This window comes from Homalodisca vitripennis, chromosome 2, assembly GCF_021130785.1.
Source record: "Homalodisca vitripennis isolate AUS2020 chromosome 2, UT_GWSS_2.1, whole genome shotgun sequence".
In the NCBI taxonomy this organism is placed as follows: domain Eukaryota; kingdom Metazoa; phylum Arthropoda; class Insecta; order Hemiptera; family Cicadellidae; genus Homalodisca; species Homalodisca vitripennis.
Genome location: NC_060208.1, coordinates 16,223,014 through 16,247,529, shown reverse-complemented (window position 1 = coordinate 16,247,529; position 24,516 = coordinate 16,223,014). Strand labels below are relative to the sequence as shown.

Genomic DNA, 24,516 nt, shown 5'->3' with positions numbered 1-24,516 from the left:
AAGGGACCAACACTAGGTTAACATAACTGTAAAGTTTGAATTCTGTATCTTAAGTGATTTTTGAGTAGTAATCTTTTCCCCCAAAAAACACATACAGACAGGACAGACGCCAAACGAGCGAAATAGGGCACCTGTTATACTGCATTATTTGTTAGTTTTGGCCTGCTGAACAATGTGGCAAAGTTTGTTGTTCGAATGGTTGCTGGACACCCTGTATAAACGACATACATACAAACATACAGAGACACAGCAATTATAAGCTGTGATAAGCACTTTATAAGCAGAGATTGTAAAAAATTCCACATAAAGGTTATTTATAACAAAGTAGTATTTATTTATTTGTTTAAATATTTTATTCCAATAGATTGATCGTACTTATAAAGACTAAGTATCAACATACATTATGAATCTGATGTTTTTCCAGGGATATAAATGAAACAAAAACCACTTTCCATCAAATATGGTTTATTTTACATTTGTATATTGAATGCATGAATGACGTTTATTCCAGCAATTTTAAAAGTAATCTTTGGTATGGGCTAATTATAACTCCACGGACAGTAGAGTATACATATTTAGTAAAATAAAACAATTTTAAGGTAAAAATAAACAATATGCTGCACTATAATAATATACAATATTGGAAGGCCTAAATGGGCACATTATTACATAATTGTAAAACTTAACAACGACCAATAACTTACAAACTAACGTACCAATACTTACGTTCTTATTAATTTACGTACCAATAATCTGCTTTCTCTAGTACATTACTGCTTGTGGTACTCGGGTGAGGTGTTGTAACAGGATAATCGGTCCCGGTACTAATATACATACATCTCTTATAGGCGAATAGAGCCTTATCTGCGTCCAGTTGCATCTCTTCCAATATCTCTTCAACGCAAGGCAATGCGTTTGGACTATCGAAGGAGAGGTCAACATCCTCGATCTCTGTCATGCGCTTCTCCAGAGCCTCGAAATGTACCGTGTTGGACAACTCCCTGATTTTCAAGTCAAAGCACTCTTTGATATCGTTCGTGCCGAAGACATAACCAGCGTCCAGGCACCACAAGATGGCCACATTTCCACCCATTTTGAGTTTCTCGCCGATTGTTTTGTACTCTTCCCTGATTTCTCTCACTTTTTCGTTGATTCCAGTAACGGTTTCTTGATAGCATTGTTCGTAATCCTCGACTCCTATACACAGATAAAAATCATGCAGAGAATTCATAAATTTATTATAAATTTTAAAATCCTACGTTGGGCTTGATTAAAGTAGACATTTTTTAAACAAAAATTATATTAACAAATTATTTTTTATTTAAACTACTTGATTATAATAGATATCGTTTCAAACCACTATGGTACTTATGTGGGAAGAGAAATAATGAAAGAATAACAAGATTTTGGGCATTCGCCATCGTTATAGGTGATAAAAGATATAACACAACGTTTCGAGGATTGGAATCTATTCCCTTTATCAGGCGGGAGAGGTATTAATACATATAAAAATAACGAACATTAAGGAATAAAGAAGGGAAATAAAACAGTTCAAACATATCCAAAAGCTGGAGTCCAGTCCAGGCGTTGTCACTGCACAGAATGCAAGTCCCGAGCACAAATCACAAGTACGAGGATAACAATTACACATCACACCAGCACATAATACAGAGGGAACCTGCATATAGCGATGTATAACTGTACTGTAATATAACGGTTATAACAATGGCAAATGTCCGAAATATTGTTATCCTTTCAAACCTTACATCGTCAATATCAAACTTTAAACAAAGAAGAGGAATAATATCAAGAAGAAAATTGAATTTGAACTTTGACAGTAACGTTTTTCAATCACCTCCTTTTTATTGTTTTTTACTATTATTTTATGTTTTAGTGGGAAAACATGCTGCAATCTACTACAGTACTCTTTTTACATGAAGCCAACCGTGAATATGCTAAAATAACATTGATAACGTTGCTTATGTTAAAGTGTTTAAAAAAATAAAACTAAACTTTTTGAAAGCCTTTATGTATAACGAATTTGAAAATATACGTAGTTATTATTTTTCGTATTTAAATATTCATATACGTATATAAACACAATGATTCTTTTACGCGCAAAATATACTCGGGTATGTAGCACATTTTACAGAAAAATTCCCTTACATTTTAAATTACATTAGGTTCGAATTATGGGCAAGCTAATCTATCTCCTCAACATTAGGCGGAAAAATATTAGAAAGATTAATTTTTATTATAAACGGACGTAGTACAATTCAGTTTAACTACTTGTGAAGTCATTAATAAATTACATTATGTCAGGTCTGGTTGGAATCAGTTGGAAACAAGTTCTTGTTGTCATCAAGTTCATTAAGTATTAGTGTCATGTCATCCTATACAAACTAAAAACTACGTGGTCGCCATCACGATAAATAATAAAGAGATCAAGAAAGTGATAAGAGCAACAACTCGTATAAATATATCTTTTAAAAATTTTGTTTTTTAAAGCCTAATTATTGTGGTATAATACTGTTTAAAAACACTGAAAGGCCACCATTTTGAAGAGTTAGTTTGTGAGTAATAAAACTTGATATACTCAAAGTCATCAAAAAACGTATTATCTCAGGATAATTCAAAAGCACTTCTAAAGTATATTGAATTATTAATCATGGAAATCAAACTTTGAAACAAAAGAAAATATCCACCACCATGAAACTTCTAATTGATTGGAAAGTACTGTTTGCTGCAAGCACTACTCCCATAGAAAGTTTTTATTTTTTTTTTTTCTAAAGGAGAGGCCGATCCCCTTTTGACTAGAATAGGATAGAAATTACGGTCCATATTGTATTAAAAATTTTGTTTATGATTTTAGGCAACGTATCAGGAGAAGGCTGTAATGGTGGGCATCGTAATTTATCCCTTGAGAACAGTATTGAAAATATTTTCGTACCCTTATTTTATCCTATAGTTACGGGACGTGCCTCGTCTAATAATGCTATTAATAGGCATCTAATCATCTCATTTTTTCTCAATGTTGCTGTTTACAAATCAAAATGAAATTGAAAAGAATTTTTCAATGGACATAAAAAACAAAGAAAAATTAAAAAGGTTTGGTTGACTAATGACTATATCTTTGAATACCCCACAATTCTACTAGCAAAGGTTTGAAAGTGTTAAGGTAGGAGAACTTTGCTTGTATGAAGGTAAAATCAAGGTGACCGCCAGTAGAGCCAAGTTTTTTTATGTCATTGGGGAAAATGCTAATGCAGCGTGTTCCACTAGTGTGGACTCACACTGGCTCAGGCATCACTCCTTCTCGGGACTGTTTTCCGCATTACCTCAAGAGGGTGCCTACTTAAGGGCTCCTACAAGATAAGGCCACAGGCTGGGCAACACCGAGGCTATATTACCTAAATTCTAATCTAAAGGTATTCAGCACTTAATATACCTACATATTATGACTATAATTTATTCCGGAGTTTCTGCAGTGAGACTTAATGCAATTAAAGGGGAAATCCTAATGAATATACCTAAAACTAGAAAAAGGATTCAATGGTACAAATTTTTGCAATTTTCTCTCCTAAAACAGTGCTATCGAAGGGCTGTTGTTGACATTTTATACCAAAGTATAGTTATACAGTGACGTCTATATTATCCTTGGTACAGATTGAGGACTTTACCGGCGCGCGTGGCCTTGAGTGTGTGATGATAGTCGTGAGGGGGGGGGTGGTGGGGTAGCGTTATGCGCTGATTCCCGAAAACATTCTCTATGACATAGGCGATATTCTGTCACCTTCTTTCTCGGAATCGTATTGACATACTCTCTACAAATATGTCTGCTTTGTGAGAGTGCTGAAAGTAGTGGTCGCTTGTTGTTCGTTTTTACAGACAATGTTTGATGATTTTAAGTCGAAAGCCAAAGGTAGAATAATTTATAGGCAAGCCTACGAAATCGTAATGTTTATAAATTCATGAAGGAAGAGGCAGACCATCAAGCTCTTAATATTCCTTTGACGAAGGCTCGTCAAAGAACTGCTGCAGCAACTGGTGGAGTTGTGACTAAAATAAACAGTGAACTTAAAGAAGTTTAGTGATCATTGTGAGGCACTTGACTATACCAAACAAAAACCGACAACGACGTAGAACAATTTTGATGACTTCGATAAATGTGTAGTGAGAACATTAGTGTACAATTTTCACATTGAAGAACAGAATATCGACCGCTCATCTATTGAGGGAGGCGCTAAGGGAAAAATGAACTTCTAGGGCTGTGAGAAACTTTTGATGGGGATATTGAAATGTATAGGGTTTACTTGGAGAAGGGCAGCAAACAATAGGGAATTTTTAACTTATGTTTTTTTTTAAAATAACTTATTAACTATACTAATCGGCAAATATAAATCGTGAGTTTAAATTGCCGTTAAGTAATTATTGCGCCTTCATCTCAGCAGCTAGCACGTAAACGTAACCCGCAAAACAAATTGCGTTTTTTTGTTGAATGGGCAGTACAGTTGGAGGAATTTAGTTGTGCTCATAGGGTCCAAATACTACCCTTTCAACAAATAAACGCTAACTGTGTGGCGGGTTGCGTTTACGTGCTAGCCGCTGAGATGAAGGCGTAACAATCTCTTCAACTACTTTAAACTGCAACGATTTCGATTTGCAGATTAGTATTGGCAAATATGTTATTTAAAAAAAAAACACGTTAAATAACACTATAACAACTGAGAAACAAAGATAAGTCCTATTATTGCTATTATTTGGTATTCTCTTATTATTTAGTTCCGCCACAATCTGCACTGTCACAAAACAGATTAATTGTAGTGAGTTTGATGAGTTATTTGGGCCAATACGATTCCTGAAAGGAGGGTTTTGCCCATGAGTCACAGGAAATGTTTTCAGGACGCAGCGCATAATGCTACCCCGCCACCCCTCCCGCCAATCACCACACACTCAAGGTCACGCGCGCAGCTAAGGTCTTCCAGCTCTAATATCTTCTGACCTTGAGCAATACTGTTCCTTATAGACAGCTCCGCTTTCAAGCCGCACGTTATCTCTTCTGGATGGCGATTATCCGCCAGGGTCTGGTTCACAGCCGAGAGGTAAGGTGCAAACATCTTGCTCACGTCGTCGTAGACGAAATCGTACGTCAGTTGCCTTGGTTTCCGCGAGGCCTTAAGATTCAGTTTGAATAGTTGTTCGATCTTGTCCTCGAATTGTTGGTTCAATGCGGCAAACATGTCTTGTGCATGTTCTATTTGATCCAACACTGAAGGCTCCAATGTCATCTCAAAATCCTGAAAAGTGAGTTATGAAACTGTTTTGAAAAGAATGACGTGAAGGGTGCCTGTACATTTTACTAAATAAGAAGAAATAGTAGACAGGCTCCACGTAGGATGTAAATGTGACACAATCATCCGTTTCAATCTATTATAGCCACGAAGAATGTTAAAATATTCTTAGAAAATATATTTAATGAATAATCAACACTGCAAACTGTGGACTTAAAAAGCTTAACTGTGTCAAAAGCTATATATTTTTATATGCTACAAAACAAATATAGATATACAATAACATAGCAAGCAAATAATAAATAAAAATATCAGGTATGAGCAACAAAAACATGCTTACATCTTTTTCAGTCAACTATAAATCATATTAACCTGAATAACATTTTATATAATACTAAAACATTTTAAGCAGTAACAATATCGTGCATTAATGTAACTTGCCCTAGTTTTAATAATCTTAATTTAAATTAAATTGTTTTCCTAGATTATAAACAGAGAAAAAGCAAAACAAATTCACCCCAATAACAAAATTTAAACCTTCTCATTAGATACAATATAGGGTTTGACGTCTATTTTGTGGATTACGTATTACTGAAATGGTCTTAGAAACTCTGCGAGTTTTTAATTATATTTTACCATTGTTCCCGACACTTAGATTAAGTTTTAATTTACTTCCTGTTTTAAATAGAAACGTTACCTATACGATACGTTGTGTATAGTTAAGGTAAGTTGTGTTTTAATGCACCTCAAATAAGGGGAATTTTATGTAATTTTAATTAGGATGGCACACCTTCCCACCAGGTGAGATAATTTTCAAAATCTTCACAGGCCAAAAATAGTTTTCGTTACTGTAAACAAATTTTTGGTACTACGCATAGTTAAAAATTATAATAAATAGCTATGTAAAAAGTATTGTTACTGAACTCATATATCCACTATTGACATTTACTTACATTTGGATCCGAACACTCACTTGACGCCATATCGTCGATGTGTGCACACATGCTGAGGAGTGTTCTGTACTCCTCAGTCTTGGCCTTCATGATGTGAGCGCTATTAGTCACACATGTGATGGCATTCTTGACAAAGGTCTGCATGCACGGACTCTGAAACTGTTCTACGGTGATATTTATCGTTTTAGAGAAGTATCTACGATAGTTCCTTTGTATACATCGATACTTCTGATCCTTGTTCTGTACGTTAGGGTACTGACTTTCACATGTGTCAATCTTTTCCAAAGCAGTGGAGTATCCAAGACGGTATTGGTCGAAAAGTGAAGGAAACGTTTCGTCTAGCTGAATTTGTGCTTGTAATGCTGGCTTCATACATGTATTAAACTTTTCAAACTCTGAAAAATCATATAATTTAAATTAAGTCAATCCATTTGTGTTACTTCCTGAAACGTTAAATGAACTAAGAGTAATATGCTAGTAGTTTAAATCCGTTCACATTTAAAACAAAACAAAAATGTTGAGTAAAACCAAAAATGTAACAAAATCCAAAATAAACCCGTATTAGAGGAGATTATACATCAGCCATTAATATAGTTTTTCAGATTATCGTGCTGTAATAAAGCGCATTACCTAAACATAAGGGAAAAGTGTTCCAGAACAATTACCAGCTGTAACGATCTTTTGAGAATGTATTGAGTACCGTAATATACTCAGTGACCACTTTAATATCCACACAGAGAGAGTTCAGGTTTGGGATGTTTCACAAAGCAATGATCAGACACTTATCAGCTGTAATGACCTGTGCTGGGAATGTTCTAACTATCTTGATACACTCAGTGGCCTCTTTAGCAGCTACAGAGAGAGAGAGAGAGTTCAGGTTTGGGATGTTTCACAAAGCAATGATCAGAGACTTATCAGCTGTAATGACCTGTGCTGGGAATGTACTAACTATCTTGATACACTCAGTGGCCACTTTAGCAGCTACAGAGAGAGAGAGTTCAGGTTTGGGATGTTTCACAAAGCAATGATCAGACACTTATCAGCTGTAATGACCTGTGCTGGGAATGTACTAACTATCTTGATACACTCAGTGGCCACTTTAGCAGCTACAGAGAGAGAGAGAGTTCAGGTTTGGGATGTTTCACAAAGCAATGATCAGAGACTTATCAGCTGTAAAGTCCTGTGCTGGGAATGTACTAACTATCTTGATACACTCAGTGACCACTTTAGCAGTCACACAGAGATAAAGATCAGGTTGGTGTGTATCCTACAAAGCAATGATCAGTCACATATCAGCTGTAAAGTCCTCTGCTAGGAATGTACTAAACTATCTTGATACAATAACGTGACCACTTTAGCAGGCACACAGAGATAGGGATCTGGTTGGTGTGTTTCATTAAGCATTGATCAGATACTTACCAGCTGTAAAGTCCTCTGCTGGAATGCACTAACTATCTTGATACACTCAGTGACCACTTTAGCAGCTACACAGAGAGAGATCAGGTTGTTGTTGTTTCACAAAAACAATGATCAGTCATTTATCAGCTGTAAAGTCCTCTGCTGGGAATGTACTAACTATCTTGATACACTCAGTGAGCACTGTAGCAGTCACACAGAGATAAAGATCAGGTTGGTGTGTATCACAAAGCAATGATCAGTCAACTTATTAGCTGTAAAGTCCTCTGCTGTGAATGTACTAACTATCTTGATACACTCAGTGGCCACTTTAGCAGCTACACTGAGAAAGGTCAGGTTGGTGGGTTTCACAAAGCAATGATCAGACACTTACCAGCTGGTAATGTACTAACTATTTTGATACACTCAGTGGGCCACTTTAGCAGCTACACAGAGAAAGGTAGGTTGGTGGGTTTCACAAAGCAATGATCAGACATTACCAGCTGGTAATGTACTAACTATTTTTGATACACTCAGTGGCCACTTTAGCAGCTACAGAGAGAGAGGAGAGATTAGGTTGATGTGTTTCAACAAAGCAATGATCAGTCAAATTATCAGCTGTTAAGTCTCTTGCTGGGAATGTACTAACTATCTCGATATACTCAGTGGACCACTTTAGCAGTCACCACAGAGATAAAGATCAGGTTGGTGTGTATCACAAAGCAATGATCAGTCACATATCAGCTGTAATAGTCCTCTGCTGGGAATGTACTAAACTATCTTGATACAATAAGTGACCACTTTAGCAGGCACACAGAGATAGGGATCTGGTTGGTGTGTTTCATAAAGCATTGATCGGATACTTACCAGCTGTAAAGTCCTCTGCTGGGAATGCACTAACTATCATGATACACTCAGTGGCCACTTTTAGCAGCTACACAGAGAGAGATTTTGTTGGTGTGTTTCACAAAGCAATGATCAGTCAACTATCAGCTGTAAAGTCCTCTGCTGGGAATGTTACTAACTATCTTGATACACTCAGTGACCACTTTAGCAGTCACACAGAGATAGAGATCAGGTTAGTGTGTTTCATAAAGCATTGATCACACACTTACCAGCTGTAAAGTCCTCTGCTAGGAATGTACTAACTATCTTGATACACTCAGTGGCCACTTTAGCAGCTACACAGAGAAAGATCAGTTTGGTGGGTTTCACAAAGCAATGATCAGACACTTACCAGGTGCGATTGTACTAACTATCTTGATACACTCAGTGGCCACTTTAGCAGCTACAGAGATAGGGATCAGGTTGGTGTGTTTCATAAAGCATTGATCAGACACTTACCAGCTGTAACGACCTGTGCTGGGAATGTACTGAGTATCTTGATACACTCAGTGGCCACTTTAGCGTTCACACAGAGGGATATCAAGTTGATGTGTTTTAACGGTAGATGTTAGCAAGACATCTAGGTCCCTGAAGAACCTGTGCAGCAAGTTTTCTGCCACTCTGACTGATCTGTCACAGGTCTCTTGCTCTGTCTCCATGTACCGACGGTACTTGAGTTCGTGATTAATCTTCATGTCCAGCTTCATATAATCTTCTTCGTGATCTTCATTTTTCTGTGGTGGATCCAAACCCTTATCCAAACCAAACAAATAGACTTCGCAAACAGCCTGGTAAACCTAAAAAGAGTAACGATGTTGTACATTATTGTATAAATGGCGTTTTAAACATCATTGCCTTCAAGAACGGTTACCTTCTTAAAACTCTTCAACTTCACTGACATCCATCACTCTGAAATGTAGGTGGAACTTTGTAAACGGAATAAGCTGTTTTAGTTTCAAATCACAGGTAATTTCTAGAATATTATACTTTGAATCATGTCGAGCACAATGTAACATCCTATTGGTATGGATATAGCAAATAAACCAAGCAATTTTAATTGAAGTTCACGTATGGATGCACTGCCTCATACTATAATATACAATTCGGAAAATAATAAATTAATTCACAAGGGGATGGAATTATTCACTAGTTAATTAACTATTAATTAAAAGATCACAGAAATTAAAACTAAATTTAATTACTAAAGGATTATTTTAGACTGTATTTCTATAATACCTGTTAAACAAATCACATCACTTATAACTGTAGTAGATTTTTCCAGCAATGATTTCCAATCGTAGAACAAGTGTATATATCTAGAAAACATCGCAAACTTTTAATCATATTAGGACAAGAAGATGACGTAACCCTTCATTGCACTTAGTCGTAAAAGGGTCTTTGTACTGCTTCCAGAGTGAGATGATTTTCACGATGGATACGGTTGGAGGTAGGGACCTCCTTCTTTCGAGATTTTATGATGAGCGATAATAGATACATGAAAGGGGGGAGGGGAGGTCCTTTCCAGTCTCTCCCAGTCAAAACAGGCAGGAGAGACAATATTTAATTACGATTAGATGTGAAAAAGCCTTTAATATTAAGGGTGTCTCACCCACACAAACAATCATCCTTTGCAATGAACTAGACCTACCGACTAGCCTTTTTACCCCAATATATCGATATCACGCTTAGCCATTCCTGAACATCCTTTGGGTAGCACAGAATTAAGTGACACATCGGGTTTTGCTGTATCCAGTATAGGTAGAACTAAGAGATATAAACCCGCCAGACAGAAAACTTCCTGGGGGTTGATGATAGCATAATAATAAGAACTAATACTCTAAATGCCTTGGTTAGTAAGGTTGTTTGTTTTAATAAAACTAGTTTTTATATTTAATATGTAATCACTAAATAACTATATAGTACCAAAGGAAATATATTCGGTAAAGTCAGTTTTACTAACTAATTAAATGACATTTGGCATTGATAAGAATTAAATGTATACTTTACAAGAATGTATTCAAGGAAAAATTTTCATTATAAAGTTAATTTGGTTTCTTAAATAAATTTCAAAAGTAATTTTCCTTTACACATTTTCGTGGATTTCAACAATTCTTTCAAATTCTTAAAAATATATAACACACTTCTTGTAACTGTTCGATTATCATTCTGTGTGTCAAACGTTTCAGTTAAATATATTTTCGTATTTTCTGGCATCTTCTGAAGTTATCTGAAGTTTTAACTAAAATCCTAACACATCTGTAGGCAGATGTTTGTTGAGGTATATGTCAAATAAGTGAGCTTCGAGATATCGGCTATCGAGGATATAGATGGGTATGGTATCTACAGATTTATAAAGTGATTATATTAAAAATAGTTATGTAAGGGAATTATTACTTACGACCATGGTCAGTACAAAAATCAGCACTTTCATTTTGCGATAGTTCTTTCCAAATTATGTTGAGATCTCAATATGAATTTGAGAATGTTTTATAGCAATTAGGAGGAGCACCTTTCTGAAACAATACATTACCTTATTGAGCTATATAGAGGATGTCCATAAACTAAACTATCAAACCTGACTATTTAATTTTTCATATCAGTATAAGACGTCTATTTAACGTCTATTATAGTTTATTGTGTTCATGCTTTGTTCGCCTCACAAAATTGCACTTTAGTTATTTTTAGGTTTTTCCTTTCTAGTATCCGAATGGTAGACAAAATGCTTCACAAGCACAGCGAAATCTTCAGGACTTCCGCCATTTTAAAAATTAAAATAAAATACGCAACACGAGCATAGCATTAACATATATTTACAGTCAAACTAGTGATTTTGTATAACAAATATACATAAAAAATGTGATTATGTACGAGAATTTGGATTTTCAGAAGGTTATAGTGACATTCTGTATAGGCAAAATTTGTACTTCTAAAATTTAGTGCAATCATGGTATAGAGATGCCGAGTATTAAATGACATTTTGTGAATTCGTTTTTCGTGTTCACTCACTATTTATTCAAATTTAAATGGTTTACGTTTGTTGATTGGTAGCAATGATATAATTTATTTTATTGTTAGCTGCCATATACTCGTATAACTATTATTAGATTTTGTGTACGATATATACAAGTAAAACGTTTTAAAGTTAATTACATTATTTCATTTAGTTGAATTTTTGTTTGAATATAGAATATATTAATTGCTTATTTAAAATACTGTTCACAAAATGTACATGTTTCTTAGTACACTTCGGAAGAGAGCGGACTGCAACAAACATAAACAGCCTAATACCATATGTAACTTTGACTCACACATGTTCTTTATGCGGTTCAACTCTTTCCACTTTACATCTTGGAATTGAAAAATACTGCTAAACTACTAGGCTATAAGTTCTATACATACGGAGAGACATAGGTTGTAAGCCGAGAAATAATGCAAAGGAACAACAACAGTCTGGAGATGAATCCACTTACCTTTTTCAGTATACGATAAAGTTAAAGCTCAACCAAGGTTGATGTATTTATGCCTTTCTTAACAGGGCATGTCGTAAACGCCCGAGGAGAATGTTATAGCCTCTTGGTAAATATCATCCTTGACTAACAGGTTTATCTATACCAGTTAACTCAGGCGTATTGGCTGAGCGTTAGCAAAGTCTATCCCTTGCTGGGCTGGAAAAAAATAATTTCTGTCTATCTCTCGGGTTCTGTCGTATAGGCCTAATATTCTGGGAAAAAGAAACAACATTGGTTCAATTCGCTTGGTAATTAACCACAAAAGTTGGCATATAAGAATTTCTTTAGGGTAAATAGTATTATTTAGTGGTTTTATTAAGTAATTTATTACATAAGGATAACTTTTGAGCTAAACACTTTGTCATCCTTAGATTGGATTTTCATCCTTAGATTAGATTAAATCAACCATCAACATATCTTGATCGTTGATTTTATAAAAACACAACTAACATACTGTACCAAAATAGTTGTTCAACAACACTATTACAACAAAATATGTAAGGGTAATTATGCAATAAGCATTTTGTGATCTTAGATGAGGTGTATATTGATGGTTGTTTAATCAAAACAAATCTATCATGTTGTTACAAGATAGTTACAACTGTAGCGCAACAAATTGTGAAGCTTAATTTTTGCACTAAGCATATCGTTATCCTTATATGAGGTGCAGGTGTGGTTGATTTTATCAAAACACATTTAAGATACTGTTACGAAATAGTTGTTCAACAACTCTAACTCAGGAAATTACGTTTTATTAACATTTTCTAAGCGTGTATCAATGAATTAAAAATAACTCTTAAATACAACTCGCCTCTTTCAGTTATAATTGGAAACGTTTAACTCAAACGCTGTTACGCGAGAATGCATATACTGTATATTTTCTGTTTATTATTTTTTCAAAATTATTTATATTTGCTACTCAGTATAAGGGTAGAATAGGCAAAAGAGTGTAAAATTATCGTTATGAAAAATTTTAGGCCTGTGTGGGTTTATTTTAAACTGCATGTCTAATGATCATTTGTACGGTAGGAACGAGTAATATTTTTCTCAGAAACGAACCAATTTGTTTAGTTGTGGTGAGACGAAATAATACCACGAAAAATAACTATGACATCTTAAACCTGTTCTTGATATCCATTACGCTGTAATTTACGGAAATGTTCTGAACCGTATAGCAAATACTTAGTTTATCGTCCTAAGTATTGTTTACATAATTCAATATCAGTCAAATCTCTTATAACTCTCTTTTGATTTTTATATTTGTATCAAAAATAAAAATATTTTGTGTATGTTGTGTGTGTGCTTTTCGTCACATTCAGGGATTGCCACGAATTAGGGGGCTTTACACACGGCCTTGAACTTATAAAAGTTTTGAAACGGAATAATAAGCCTAGATTCGGTATATTGGTGAAATTTTGCCCGTTATATTGCCCCCGGTAAAATAACTAATAAATATGATAGTCATAAATAACTAAAATAAACTTTGCCTGGTAAAATAAAACATTCTTTAACTTTTCAAATTTATAGACATAAGGACAAACAACTTCCATAAATACGGAAAAACCGAAAATGTGTTACCCCCTAAACGCGAAATTAGGCTACAAGTAATTAAAGTAGGAAATGTACTTTTTTTAATCTGACCCAAATAGAAACAGCTAAGTCTATTTGTCAGCCCGCTTGTGTGATAACTTGTGTTATAAAGATCCTATAGATATGAAACTAGGTACATTGATTCTTCTTGGTCCAAGGAGAATTCTATTAAATTTGAGGTCAAAAATATCTAAGGACATCTATTGTCTGGCTGCGATATCGCTATCGTTGCGTTCTGTCAGGTCCTTTGTAGAGTTTTGAAAGTTGCATGTACTGAACTGTTTCTATACTAAATGTGTATACGAGTCCTCCAACAGTTGCTCCTATTGAGATGCTATCTTAAGACGTCAAAACTCAGTCTAGAATATTCCGTCGATGTGAGTCAACCATAGAATTAAAGAAACCAGAAGAATATCGGTGGAGACAAGGTCTGTGCAGCGGGCAACCAAAGTTACCGCGCGATAACAGAACGTTTTTTAAGAAACAGTTCTCTAATGCAGCGATTTAAATCCGACCTGTGAAGTTTTGCTGATACCCTACATAAAAGTGTTCTATTTCTAAGTTTTAGAGTTGGATTTCACCCATTAGTACATAATGATAGGCCTCTATTGCAGAACTTTTGTGTAAAAAAACACGATTTGACTGCATATACGTGATTTTCTAATAAAACCATAATGATCACTAATATTACTGAGTTACTGGATCTAAATGGTATTTAAACGATTCAGGGAGGCATGAACTTGTACTAATATACTTTTTTCTGTATCACACACAAATTTAATATAAATCAGTTCAAAACAGTTATAATTGTTTGTTTTCATGGAAACCAAATAAATTAAATACTTCTAGATGTCTTTAATTAAAGGCTTGAGCTTGTTGAACATGTTTTTAAGAGCTCTTATACTGTAAAAATTTGCGGTTAAATCTAGTTGAAAGGAAACTTCTAAAAAGAAGTCGAAAGAAAGTTCAGGAGGTTCACTACAAAGAGTATATCAACCTGATTGAGAGAAGGTTCTAACGAAGAAAGAGTTAGTCAAGTCTCCGCTACAGTCGTCTACTCTTTTTCTAGAGACAGCTTCGTCTTCAGTAAGGAAAGGGAAAGTCAACCAAAGTCCCAACCACCAGGATTTCTCGAAGAGGATTCAGCTCAAAAGAGTAGACAACAGGAGGTTTTAATTTCAACAGTTCCGAAAAGGCTTCGTAAGAGCTCCTTTGAATTCTTGAGTCAGCAGAGAAGAGTCCTTTCACATCCATCTGTGAACTTCAATAGGACAGGCATCCAGAGAGTCTAAGGAAGATCTTCACGCTTTCTTCTGCTTGGAAGCAAAATTTGGGGGAAAAACTCCCAGGGTTCTTAAGATTATCTTCTTGAACTCCCGTATCCTAAAATAAAAGCGTCCAGAAAGTTTCCTGAGACGAACTTCATAACTCCTTGCATCCTGACCATTCTCTTTGGAATCATCTGTAGCCAATCTACCATTAAGTATACAACTTCAATGTGGAGAGGTGTATTCGAGTAACGATTCTGGGAGCGGTATTGAATGGACAAAACAGACTGCTACAATACGTCGCGATGATCGGGGCGGCGTGGGCACGGGGGGTAGGATTCCACCCCTTCCCCAAACACTACCACCAACTTTGAGAATCACACACCAACACCATATCCACCAATACTAGTATGAAGACGAAGAAATTGGTAAACATTTTAAGAACACCAAAATATTGTTCATGTAAGCGATTTAAATTTGTGTAATAAAACGCTAATGTCGATTGTTTTGTACTGTTATCTATTTTGAGGGAATCTAGAATATAACACTGCGTAAATAGTGGAAATTATTGCAAATAATATTGAATTGTAAGTTAAGAATCTAAGTGTGAATATGAACCTTGTATATTAGCGTTTTAAAAAGCAAAATATTCAAATAATTAGGAAGTTTAAATGAAATCGTTCAAAACAACATACGCATCAAACTATCAGATTTATGTATAATTTAATTCTTTAAAACGTTTAGTGACATGTGTTTAAAGGGCCAACTAATGTTATTTCTGGTGTGCCACAGAAAAGTATTGGGCAATTCAAGAGTGTTCCAACCAGCAATTTGTAACTATTGTGCGTAATGTAAAATCTTCAAATCGTTGAAAAATTCCATTGTGCTATAAACTTTTAAGCTGATTTAATCAGAACAATACATAATGTGTTATCAATGTGCGACAATACACTGATATATGTTATTGAAAATTGTTAATAGTTTCAACTACGGATAAAAAAGTAATTCATGCAAGAATTTGTTCAGGATTTTGTCATTACCAAGCACAGAAGATAAAATCCCATCACAATTAAAAAAATATATTATTGCATGGTAAAAAAGTAAAAGTAAAAGTAAAGAATGTCTTATTTTACCAGGCGAAGTTAGGGCTAAGAAGCCCTCTCTAACACTTAACCTGGGGACCAACGGCTTAAAGGTGACTTCCGAACCACCACCAATGGCCGGGCAGGCGGGCCGCTTGCAAGGACAGGATCGCTCAGCGGTCACCTGTCCAAGCAGCAGCCACGCTCGGAGTTGCTTGATCTGGTTATCTTGCGATAACCGCCGTACCCACTACACTGCGCCATTGGCGCATGGTACGGTTTTCCGTAAATAAAACTAAATTAGATTTTTTACTTCATATATCTTTATAAACACGAGCTGGTAGTTGAATTCTAAGTAATTTTAAATGTCATGTTTGGTATGCCTGGGACGAACGCTGACTGACTTATTAAGAAAAACATAGTCCTAACGTAATAATCGTGCACCCTCTCCTGACATCACAAACTTCATCAATAACTTTATATATAATAATCGACTAGAGGACTACAAATGTTGGTTTCACAAAGCCGAGGTTGTGTTGGTGCACCAAATACACGAGATGTTGGTACAACGAAACTTAAAGTCCACCCAAAACAACCTCAAACTAATTAGTCTTAAGCGGGGTAAGTAAAGTTGCAATTTTCCTGTTGTTTTTTGAGGAAATCGTATAAAACTACGAAATTTGAGTTTCAAACAGACCTTAAATTGAATTTGATATTTACTATTGCTTTCAAGGTCACCTGTTTGAAGTAATCCTATAACACTTGGAATTTTGAATTTGAAACATACCCACAATCAAAAATTGCAGTTATTCTACAGCTTGATGGAATCCCATAACGGCATTTTTAATCTCAGACACAAGCCCAATTGAAATTTCAATAGTCCTGTTGCTTGCAAGGTCAACATATTCGAATTTGCAACTGTACTACTGCTTGCTAGATCTACCTGTTTGAGGCAATCCCATAACACTTGGTACCTTGAGTCACAAAGACATCCTCAGTCGGAATTGAAATAGAAATTTTCTTATTGCAACTCACAGTACCTCGAAAGTCAGTTATAATTTTACAATCAATGACTTGAGAAGTTGGACGAGTAGCGACACATGACACCCGATACTGTTCTGCGCCAACAGTCCACGCACTCTCGTAAGAGTATCACGTTCCTGCTAGCGGGCAGGAGATCTTGGTTTCGGAACAGACTGTACTTTTTTGTATCCATAGAGACTATCCAGTAGACATCCTCTCTGTTAGTCTCTGGCTACTTAATCGAGACTAGATTTCATATTATCATTGTAGGACCTTTTCTTATTTTAAAAGTGCATTAATTATCACATTTCTTCGTCAAACAGTTCAAATATCAGTGATAACGCTACTACATTTTCAACTTCTAACAGTTCATCTTCTGGCATCAAAAAGTATTATAACAGTGAAGTCTTCAGCAGACCACGATATGATGTCGTGCAATCACTTCTTTTGTGATAGGTCTATCAAAGTTGTGTTTCATTATTTATTTGTGTATTATACTTTGTGCTGTATTTTTAAATTTTAAACTAGGACGACTGCAGATGGATAATCCTCACTTCTTAATACTTATAGGTGCAAGAAGATGACTTGTTAACGGTTGATAGTATAGTAGTGTTTATTACCAATTTTTTAACTGTTTCACGTAGGTATCTTGCATATACTTATATATGGTATATTGGTAATAGGTAATATATGGTATATTCTACAATATACTATAGTACATTGAATATGGTATAGTATATACTATAAACTATCAGTATGCTTTAGGGATATAATAAAATGAAACATATTTAGAGCTAAGTCAACTTTTTGCTCATATTGATTTCCACAAAAATCATTCATTGTAGCAAACAATATACATGTTGTTTCACAACTTTCGTTGAATATTTTAGGGCATCATTCCTATCGTTATAATAATAATAGTTATAGACTTTTAAGATTGTATATTACATAATCTCTACATAATCAAGACTAGATTTCGTATTATGAATATAGGTCCTTTTATAATTTTAAGAGTTCATTAATTGTAACCTCCTTCGTCAAACACTTTAAATATTAGTCATATATACTTCTATAGTTTCAACTTTTAACATTGTTGGTGAAGCTACAGTTGTAAATGTCAAAGAAATATATGCATTTTAGATTATATAAATATAAAAATAACACAAATTTCTTTATACTAAGTTTTGGCAGTTACAATTACTTAACAGGGTTAAAAAAAAATCATATTTGACAGCATATAGATCTTTCTAATTGACGATTCGATTATATCGATCACTCGAGTGTTGGACGCTTACTATACTGCAGGCCACTAATAACTATGTACAGCATTTTTGTTAGAAATACATAGGCACTTAAGTAGACCGAGTGAAACATAATCGAAAAATTGCAAATTTACAGCAGGTAAGACACGTGCTCCTTAGTTATTCTAGTCAGTTCTCAGGGCAAAAACTACAATTGTTTAGGCGACATAATATTAATAAGGGGATTAGTTAAAATAAAAAAAAAAAAAAAACACTAATTGTAAATCATTATAATTGCTAAATTAAAGAAATTTAATGACATCCGAACTTCAAGAACGGTTTCAGTAATTTACATGCTAATGTGTAAATTAGTATGACAATAGAAAGATTTTATTGTTTAACTTTAAACTAAAGTACTTTATATATATAAAGTTAAGGAGGCCACACAACGGTGTAAACCCTTCAGTCCGGGTCGGAAATAACGTAATGTCTGAGACTGGAACACTTTTTATCAGTACACTCGAACTGGTACTGAACCGACATCTCCCCCAATCTGATTGCTCTGAAGTTTCCAAGACAAATCTCTTTGGGGAATATACAAACTCAACCCAAGAAAAGGACCGTCTTTCCTTTTAAAACATCTATATGATTAAACAGCTATCTGGAATTAAGTAGGGTTGCCAATAATATATGTAAATTACTGAAGTAAAAAACAAAAAAAAACTATATTTTATGCAAATCACATAATATTCTCTGGACAGCTATGTTTCATGCCCTCATGACTATCTCATAGCACGTCTTTCGTGCTTCCGTATCTACCAATTCTCAGTTGTAGTCCATAACAAAATTGCGTAATCTTTCTGAGTTCGACTGTGCAAGAGCCTCAAGTCCGAGAGATCAGGAAACTCCTTTCCAGCCATCTTCAGGTGCTCTGAAAGGGCTGCAAAATTTAACCAGATGAGTTCTATGAACTCTTGATATTAATTGAAAAGTCTACATAGCTTTTTTTGTCTCTCAAAACCTCCTTTGAAATATTTAAAAGGAATCAAACTTGAGATCTTTGATCGTCCAGTAGTGTAAATTTTGTACAACTAAAAGTAACTGTCTAGCTATAATACTGTATACAAATACTATCCAATGACTGTCTAGCTATTATACATGTAGTTAATTACTTCATAGTTACTGTCCAGCAATAATACATGTACTTAATCTCCTGTACAGCTGCATGTAACTGTCACGCTTTAATCAATATAGTTAAACTACTGCACAATAACTTTCCAGCTATATTACATGGCCTTGTAACTATTGCACAATAACTGACCAGGTATATACATATAGTTAATTACCAAACAATAACTACCAATAAATGTGTAGTTTAAGTATTGTACAATAACTAATACAGTGGTTACCATTTCACTGATGGTTTTACTGAGTGACCTTGACTATTGCTGTTTAATTTGATGCTCTAATGCGTTTGTGGTTAAAACATACTTTATACTGATTCTAAATTGGTTTGGTGATAATCATAATAGGAACGAGAAAATAGCTGAAAAAATAATTGTATAAATTAACTCAATATAAATATAACAGATTTGAACATAAACATAATAACACACGTAACCAAAGTATGTATTAAGAAATACAAGATCGTTTTATATTACTGACTTAGTATGTACACTTAAATAATTTATATATTTACTTGAAAACTGATATAATGAAAACAATGTGAAAGGATTATGTAGCGAGATACTAAAAATTTGACGTGAAAATCGATTTCTACAAGAATGAGTTTTATGTACTTAAGTTTTGGGTAAACTTCTGTTTTCTATGATTGTCTGTCTGTCTATCTGTCCACAAGAGACCTCGAGAATGAAATGAAAGATATATATTTCAAATTTTGGATACTAACTGTGCAAAGCTAATTACGACGCATGTTGTGGCGTAATTCTACCTGGTATATTAAAATTCTATGTATGCATTTAAGTTTTGTTCCATCAAACTTCCTATTTAATTTTCGTCATAGCTATAGACAGTTACCCGATTTGTCTAATTGGATTAACTAACAGATTTATAGTCCGCAATAGTTTCGTGATACCTATAGATAGTTACCCGATTTGTCTAGGTATATTAACTAACATATTTATAGTCCGAAATAAGTTTTGTCTTAGCTACAGATAGTAATCGATTAGTCTAGGTAGATTAGTAACAGATTTATAGTCCGCAATAATTTTCGTCATAGCTATAGATAGTTACCCGATTTGTCTAGGTATATTAACTAACATATTTATAGTCCGAAATAAGTTTTGTCTTAGCTGCAGACAGTAATCGATTAGTCTAGGTAGATTAGTAACAGATTTATAGTCCGCAATAATTTTCGTCATAGCTATAGATAGTTACCCGATTTGTCTAGGTATATTAACTAACATATTTATAGTCCGCAATAAGTTTTGTCTTAGCTACAGACAGTAACCGATTAGTCTAGGTAGATTAGTAACAGATTTATAGTCCGCAATAATTTTCGTCATAGCTATAGACAGTTACCCGATTTGTCTAGGTATATTAACTAACAGATTTATAGTGCGAAATAAGTTTTGTCTTAGCTACAGACAGTAACCGATTAGTCTAGGTAGATTAACTAACAGATTTATAGTCCGCAATAACTTTCGTCATAGCTACAGACAGTACTCGAGTAGTCTAGTTAGGGTAACTAAAACATTTATATTCCTGAAATAATTTTCGTAGTAATAGCTTTAGTTAGTTACCCGATTAGTCTAGTTAGGTAAACTAGCAGATTTTTAGTTCGCAATAATTTTCCAAAAGTACACAATTTTCGTTATGTATAACCTACTGGAATGAAATTGTATATTATAAATATTATTATGCAAAGCAAATCTTGGAATACAGCTATATAAAACATGACATTAGAAACTTATGTGTCGTGTACCTAATATATGTTTGTATAAATTCAACTGTAGCAGGACACATTGTATTTTTAATCTAGTACAATCACTAATCCATTATATAGACGTTACTAAGAAGTGTGTACATTTTGAGGAAAAACGTAGTTTGGAAAATTTATTAATTCTGCAGTACATCTCATTAAGATAATGATAACGTAATGGAATTTCATAGATGAAATAATTATACATAAAGAAGAGCTTCGTGGAAAGCGTATCATAAAAGCTCATTAGTTGTTGAGTGCTATTACGAATGCAGATACAGTAAAACACTGGCGATGTTCACGCTACTTTCCATTCTTCTTCCTACTAACGAAGATGGAGTGTGTGTATGGAGAGAAACAGTCAGTGGGTGGGGCTGTGTTTCTTTATCTGTTGCAAAGGCTCTACTCAATTCAGTCCTCAAAGACCGGCAGCAAATAATAGATGGATCTTTATAGTACCATCGCGTTATTTCTAGAAGTTCTCAAATGTTTTGAAATCAAACATTTTCATTACATTCAACTTTCGTTTTGAGACAATTTGTTTCACAATAAAAAACGTAAATAAATATTAAAATTTTTATTGAAAAAGATATATATTATTTCAAACAGTTTAAATTTAACTTTAAATGTTACTAAAGTCACTTGCCTCGATGATTTTACTCGCGTCTCAGCAGGATTTCTCTGAGGAATATTTCTGTTAAGACCAATACATAACATGTATTTTACTGTAAACAGCTTCTCAAAATAGAAATCCATTCTCAGTGCTGACCATATAGATACATGGACATAACGGGAATTTTTAAATTTTATATCGTGTAGTGAAACAAGAAATCAGTAATTGTACGTTTCGAAATTTTCAATCTGATCTCTTGCTCAGGTGGATAACTCACCTATTAGAAACAAAATCTCTCTTAAAAACATCATACCACACCGTTAACTTGGAAAAACGATAAGTTCTTCGTTGTTTTCGGTTTTCATCGTTTTGACGTCAGAAACAATAGGCTACAAAAGAGCTCCATCTGGTTAAACCCTGCAGAAATTCTGTTTAATCTAGATGAAAAGGTGTTCGCATTGTCTTATTAAGTGCACAATTTGACGTAGAGTGCGTTATAAATACTGAGGTAAAACCGTATCCTAACTTTTACCGCACATGCAGTTAAATTAAAATTAAGCAAAATAGTAAAGTTAGTTCATCAATAGATTGTTGATTCCATAAATAAAACAACAGCAAATATTATTTTGATTTATTATTTTATTTTTTGTGTTTTTAAATGATTTTTTATCGAATATTCAAACAAGTTCGATATATTCTCGTAATATCTTTTTAACCAAAATAATACAGGCTTTTATAAATAGATTGTTTGTTCTTAAAAAACATAAAGAAATCAGTTATTCAATATGCTATATTAAAAAAATCAATTCGTTATCTAAAATTTGTTATAATTTGAAAATAAAACTGAGTAAGTATTAAATTGTTAATTAAAAATTTAAATTTTGGTAAAACCATAAATAACACAAAATATATCTTAAAAATAAAATACCGCTGACAGGTTTTATAATAAAACCGCTCCACTCGCTTCGAACTCGCATCTTATTATAATTTCTTATACTATATAATTCATCTTAAAATGAACAATACGAATTATCAAAATACTTTTATGAAACGTCTATATTACTATATTCAAAGCACTTTACTGTATTAAAAATTATTTCCTCGTATATTATATTAATCCGTTTATGTTATTAACTCCACATTATGGGGTTATCTTTTCATTAAAATAATGAATCGTGAACTAAAACCCTTTTTGAAAATTATTTTATTTCATATAAAATAGTATAAAAAAGGGTTTTAGTTTATGATTTATTATTCAAATCCGTTTATATTCGTAATAATTCTACATTTTTAACTTTGACTCTGTTCACTAGTACAAATTATTTCATTAAACATCTGAAACATCTCATTAAAGTTTTGTTCCCTCAAGTAATCGTCACAAATTAAAATATTCAATCGCCGATGGAGGCTCCAAATGGTGGTATAGTCGAGACCTCTGTTCATGTGAACATATATTTAGCAAATAAACTTATAACGACATAAAATTACTAAGGGGGAATTCTCCTCGGAAAAGTGAAAGCCAGCTCTGAACCAGCCTCTCTAGTTAAACCAGGCAGGAGGTGGAACGTCCTTATTTCTGGGCTAGCAATAACCTTTGACACTTAGGGAACCCCACCAACTCCGCCAGTCAAATACTGTCAAATTATGGGCCATTTAGTTTGCATACATTCCATAAAATATAAATTTCTAACCGATTTATACGAATGTTAACTGTTAATCTTTTGAAAGCAAAAGTGATTAACAGACTTTTGTGTCTTATACAATTTTGATAAAATCAGTGGTTTATTAGGTATTTCATAAAACAGTAATTAAATGGCTGCCATTTCGAAAATATTTAAACTAATTTTAAAATGTTTTTTTCTTATATAATACTTTTTTGACAGGGCCCGTTTACCAAGTTTCGTAACACTCGTAAAGATAAAAAAACAAAAATAAAATTGTTTTAATGAAAAAATTGGCGTATAGCTGCTAAACGAAGTGGAAATCGGAGAAGATTATTGTTTGTTTTTAGCTTAGAATCACAAATAGAATCCGAAAATGCATAGCCAGTCCCTTTTTTACATCCTGTATATGTATGTGTCTAATGACGTGTATTGCATTAAATCTTTACCGAAAAGACTATTGAAATCTTTAAATTTCAGGCCTTCCTTTCGTTACTTCTTTATAAATAAGGTCTAGAATTAATTTATTCCAAAGTTCTTTATTTTTGTATGTATTAACACCTCACCCACCTGACGAAGAGGATAGATTACAATCCTCGAAACGTTTTGTTATACCTTTTGTAACATATAACAATGGCAAAACCTTCCATCGTCAATAACAAACTTTAAACAAAGTATTGACTTGTGTTTTAGTGCGTATAATAAATGTTGAAGAATGAAGCGGGTTATGAATGTCCAAAAGTATCCAGTAGTAACTTACTATCGGCAGGTACCTCAACTGACTGCTGGGTTTATCGCGAAGTCTCTGTTACAAGAATGGACGACCCTCATAAATTGTAACCTAAGGATCCAGCCCTCCTTATCCTGCATTTTTCATATTACGTTACAGCATCCACTTAACTACATGGCTAGTGCATAATGTAGATATCCTAGTTCTAGTTACACCGGAGTTACAAAGGGGACTTTGGCAAACCATTTTAATACTTCAGATGGTCACCATTTAAATTGATCAAAGTGCCCTTGTTGTTTTATCTTATTTGTCTAGTTTTAATTAAATTACATTT

The 24,516-nt window shown here is 34.0% G+C and overlaps 2 protein-coding genes across 3 annotated transcripts in view; one reads left to right on the top strand and one right to left on the bottom strand.

The window, feature by feature from the left end:
• Positions 1-24,516, top strand: part of LOC124353592 (collagen alpha-1(XV) chain-like) — a 642,040-nt gene that overhangs the window by 286,713 nt on the left and 330,811 nt on the right. The window lies entirely within an intron of this gene.
• Positions 449-12,014, bottom strand: LOC124353591. Of its 2 annotated transcripts, none has more exons than XM_046803503.1 (6): positions 11,995-12,014; positions 10,923-11,037; positions 8,984-9,321; positions 6,245-6,639; positions 5,003-5,297; positions 449-1,197 (listed from the first exon to the last, which is right to left on the bottom strand). In XM_046803503.1, exons 4-6 carry the CDS (start codon positions 6,614-6,616, stop codon positions 734-736), a joined length of 1,131 nt encoding a protein of 376 aa, XP_046659459.1. In that variant the 5' UTR covers positions 6,617-6,639; positions 8,984-9,321; positions 10,923-11,037; positions 11,995-12,014; the 3' UTR covers positions 449-733. The 2 variants fall into 2 exon arrangements, with proteins under 2 accessions (XP_046659459.1, XP_046659460.1); XM_046803504.1 differs by lacking the exon at positions 11,995-12,014 and adding an exon at positions 11,833-11,865.

Coding starts and splice junctions, on each gene's coding strand:
- LOC124353591 (XM_046803503.1), bottom strand. CDS start 6,616: ATGAAGCCAGCATTACAAGCACAAATTCAGCTAGACGAAACGTTTCCT. Junction 5,298..6,244: donor GTGAGTGTTCGGATCCAAAT/GTAAGTAAATGT, acceptor CTCACTTTTCAG/GATTTTGAGATGACATTGGA. Junction 1,198..5,002: donor AAGGAACAGTATTGCTCAAG/GTCAGAAGATAT, acceptor ATCTGTGTATAG/GAGTCGAGGATTACGAACAA.